General features: G+C 47.2%; 1 protein-coding gene across 2 annotated transcripts; it reads right to left on the bottom strand.

The window, feature by feature from the left end:
- Positions 1–275: 275 nt before the first annotated feature.
- Positions 276–1,955, bottom strand: LOC104565635 (potassium voltage-gated channel subfamily A member 1). 2 transcript variants are annotated; one of them, XM_088523353.1, is made up of 2 exons: positions 1,450–1,955; positions 276–1,353 (listed from the first exon to the last, which is right to left on the bottom strand). In XM_088523353.1, exons 1-2 carry the CDS (start codon positions 1,845–1,847, stop codon positions 372–374), a joined length of 1,380 nt encoding a protein of 459 aa, XP_088379479.1. In that variant the 5' UTR covers positions 1,848–1,955; the 3' UTR covers positions 276–371. The 2 variants fall into 2 exon arrangements, with proteins under 2 accessions (XP_088379479.1, XP_010210631.1); XM_010212329.2 differs by having other exon boundaries at positions 276–1,955.
- Positions 1,956–3,396: the final 1,441 nt, after the last annotated feature.

The following is a 3,396-nucleotide window of genomic DNA, read 5'->3' as shown; positions in this document are numbered from 1 at the left end:
TGCAGTTGTGCAACTTTGCAGAATATTTTTACCATAATCCATGCATATGCTTTATAGTTTTTAAAAATTTGTTACTTACAAGTTAACAAAAGAAAAAAAAAGAGAGAGGAAAAGTTTAGGTCTAGCATCATATAATTTTAAACTAAACCAATTCAAAGGATTATAATGTATCAGATGAATTTTTTAATTAAAAAAGAAATGTTTTTCATGGATCCTGGAAGCTTCTTTATCACTGAGCAAAAATTCGCAATGCAATAATGCATTTACGAAGTCAATAAAGCATTCAAAGACTATCAGTAAAGCATCTACAAAGTGTGAGTATGTCACTTAAAGTCCTCAAGCTGTGAGTGGGGATTTGTTTGTTTGTTTGTTTATACATCAGTCAGCAGCTTGCTTTTATTAATGTAGTTTTGGCTGGCTACAGTGCAGTTGCCAGTTCTGAGATTAGCCTCTCTAAAATTGTCTATGCTATTATTCATATCTTCTTCGATTTCCATGTATTCAGATTTGCTGATTGTGGAGGAGCTGCGGCGACTGAGATCACTGTCAGATGCTAAATTAGGGGAGCTAACGTGAAGTAACTGAGCCTGTTCTTCCCCTTCTGTTTCTCGGTGGTAGAAGTAGTTGAAGTTGGACACGATGACAGGTACAGGCAGGGCAATTGTCAGCACACCAGCGATGGCACACAAGGAGCCTACGATTTTGCCTCCAATTGTCACAGGGTACATGTCACCATAGCCCACAGTGGTCATGGATACCACCGCCCACCAGAAAGCATCAGGGATACTTGTGAAATGAGACTCAGGTTCTTCAGCCTCAGCAAAATATACCGCACTAGAGAACAAGATTACCCCAATGAAGAGAAAGAAGATTAGTAAGCCTAGCTCTCTCATGCTTGCTTTGAGGGTCTGTCCCAAAATCTGAAGGCCCTTAGAATGCCGGGAGAGTTTGAAGATTCGAAAGACTCTTACCAGCCTGATGACTCTCAGGATGGCCAAGGAGGTGGCCTGCTCCCCTTTCTGAGTTCCCTCCCTCTCAGCCATCTCAGTGCCCAGGGTGATGAAGTAGGGGATGATGGCCACAATGTCAATGAAGTTCATGATATTCTTGAAGAAGTCAGTCTTGCTGGGGCAGGCAAAGAAACGTACCACCAGCTCAAAGGAGAACCAGATGATACACAGGGTCTCCACAACAAAGAAGGGATCAGTAAATATGTTCGATTTGTAGACTTGGGTAGTGTTGTCAGTGCGCTGCACAGTATACTCCTTGTCCTCTTTCAGCTCAGGTAACGTCTCTAGGCAGAAGATCACGATTGAGATGAGGATCACCATAACAGAGACTATTGCAATGACCCTTGCAGGCCCAGAACTCTCTGGGTACTCAAAGAGGAGCCATACTTGGCGCTGGTATTCTTTCTCAGGTAAGGGTCTCTCCTCATCTTTGATGAACCCTTCATCCTCCCGGAACTTCTCCATGGCCTCCTCACCCAGCTCATAAAACTTGATTTCCTCAGAGAACATGTCTAGGGGTACATTGACTGGCCGACGAAGCCGCCCTCCAGACTGGTAGTAGTAGAGGATGGCATCAAAGCTGGGCCGATTCCGGTCAAAGAAGTACTCATTGCGCAAGGGGTCAAAGTACCTCATACGCTTCTTGGGGTTGCCCAGCAGTGTATTGGGGAACTGCGCTAAGGTCTTCAGCTGTGTCTCAAAGCGTAGTCCAGCAATGTTTATCACTACGCGTTCACAGCACTCATGGTCATCATGGACAGCAGGCTGGTAGCTATCCTGGGGGTGGCCGGGTAGCGCAGAAGTCTCATCAATGTTCTCTCCAGCCATCACGGTCATTGTGGCACACAGGATGGGAGACTCAGGGTCAGAGAGGACAAGGAAGGAAGAGGAGCTTGAGAGTGGGCAGGAGAAGGAAAGGGAGCAGAAATCTTCAGGGCAGTGCTGTGGAGGACAGGAGGGTAGGAGGTAGCTGAGGAGAGGCTTAGGGTCTGCAAAGAGGAATGATGAGTTTGGATGTAGCTTAAAGAAGGGATGGAAGAGGAACCTAAAAAATGGAAACAAGCAAACAGGGAAAGGAGGGGTGGGATAAGAGGAAAGGCATCAGGGATGAAGGGAAGGTAAAAGGGGGAGGGAAGAAGTAGGTTGTGGGGAGGAGGTAGAGGGGAGGTAAGGTGAAGTGTCCTATCACCCCAGGCCAGGATACAAGAGGTGTACAGGGCTCACACTGCAGCTGCGGTCCCCTCCCCAGCTGTCTCCTTTTGCCTTTAACTTGATCCAGATGCTTTTCTCTCCAACTCGACCATTGCTATGGTTGCTGTCACAGCACACGCACACACACACACACACACACACACACAAATAAATAAAATAAATAAATCACAGGGCGGCTGGGAGGTGAGTCCTTGCAATGCCAACTCAGCAAATTTCCATTACCTATTCCCCCATTCCCTCCCCCAGCTCTGCCCCCGCCCTCTTGTGCCCTGGGATAGCAGAAATGGAAATATTCTGCTTTTACAGGCATAAAGCTCACTTGCAGGGTGGAAGCTGCCAAGGAGGAGAGAAACACAATAAAGCAGTCCCTAAACCCCACTACAAACACACTCTCGGGCGCAATGGATTGGTTTCCACAACAGCAAGAAGCATCCTTCTCTGCCCACTACTGCAGCACATGTGAATCCCAATGCACTCCCACACAGGTCTGGAGGCGTGACAGGACTGCCACAGCAGGAAGAGGCCAATCCAGATCCCCAGCCTTGCCCTGCCTGAGCAACCTCAGGAGGGCTTTCCAGGGAGCTCATGGGGTCAGCTCCTTCTGTAAGTTTTTTGCCTGCCACACACCCTGCTTCACAGGCTGTGGAGACTTAGCTGACCATTGATAACTTCATCACACCAATGAGGGGCATATAAGGGATGGGGAGTGGAGCATCTCTCTTTTGCTTCACAGAAGCTAAACACAGAGAGACAAGAGGTGGGAGCTCAAGTGGAAACAAACCAAACAAACAAACAAATGAACAAAAAAACCCTGTTCAAAATAGCTAGTCCAACAGTGTGGGAGCTTTTCCTTACCTTGTCCGAGTGAGATGCAGTTGTTTGTTAGTCGTAGGAACCAGTTCTGGAATGCGTCAAGTCGTCCTGCAGCAGCATCCAAAAAACAAAGCAAAGCAAAAACTGCAGAAGCAAACTCAGCCCTCTTCCTCCTCCTCTTGCACCTCTCAATAATACAGTGATCGCTCTACCAGGCTGCCTGTGACACTGAAATATTCATACACTTGCTTAGGCTGCACCAAGGGCGAGTGGGTTTAATTAGTTTTTGTCGAGAACTGCAATAGAGGATTGGGGTGAGGTGGGGATGGGAGAGTGCAAAGTACGTTTTTCAAAACGCTTT

Source organism: Tinamus guttatus, unplaced genomic scaffold (assembly GCF_059628265.1).
Source record: "Tinamus guttatus ecotype Peru unplaced genomic scaffold, ASM5962826v1 Tinamus_guttatus_pri_ptg000182l, whole genome shotgun sequence".
In the NCBI taxonomy this organism is placed as follows: Eukaryota; Metazoa; Chordata; class Aves; order Tinamiformes; family Tinamidae; genus Tinamus; species Tinamus guttatus.
The sequence above is the reverse complement of the archived record's forward strand: the minus strand, read 5'-3'. Positions and strand labels throughout refer to the sequence as shown.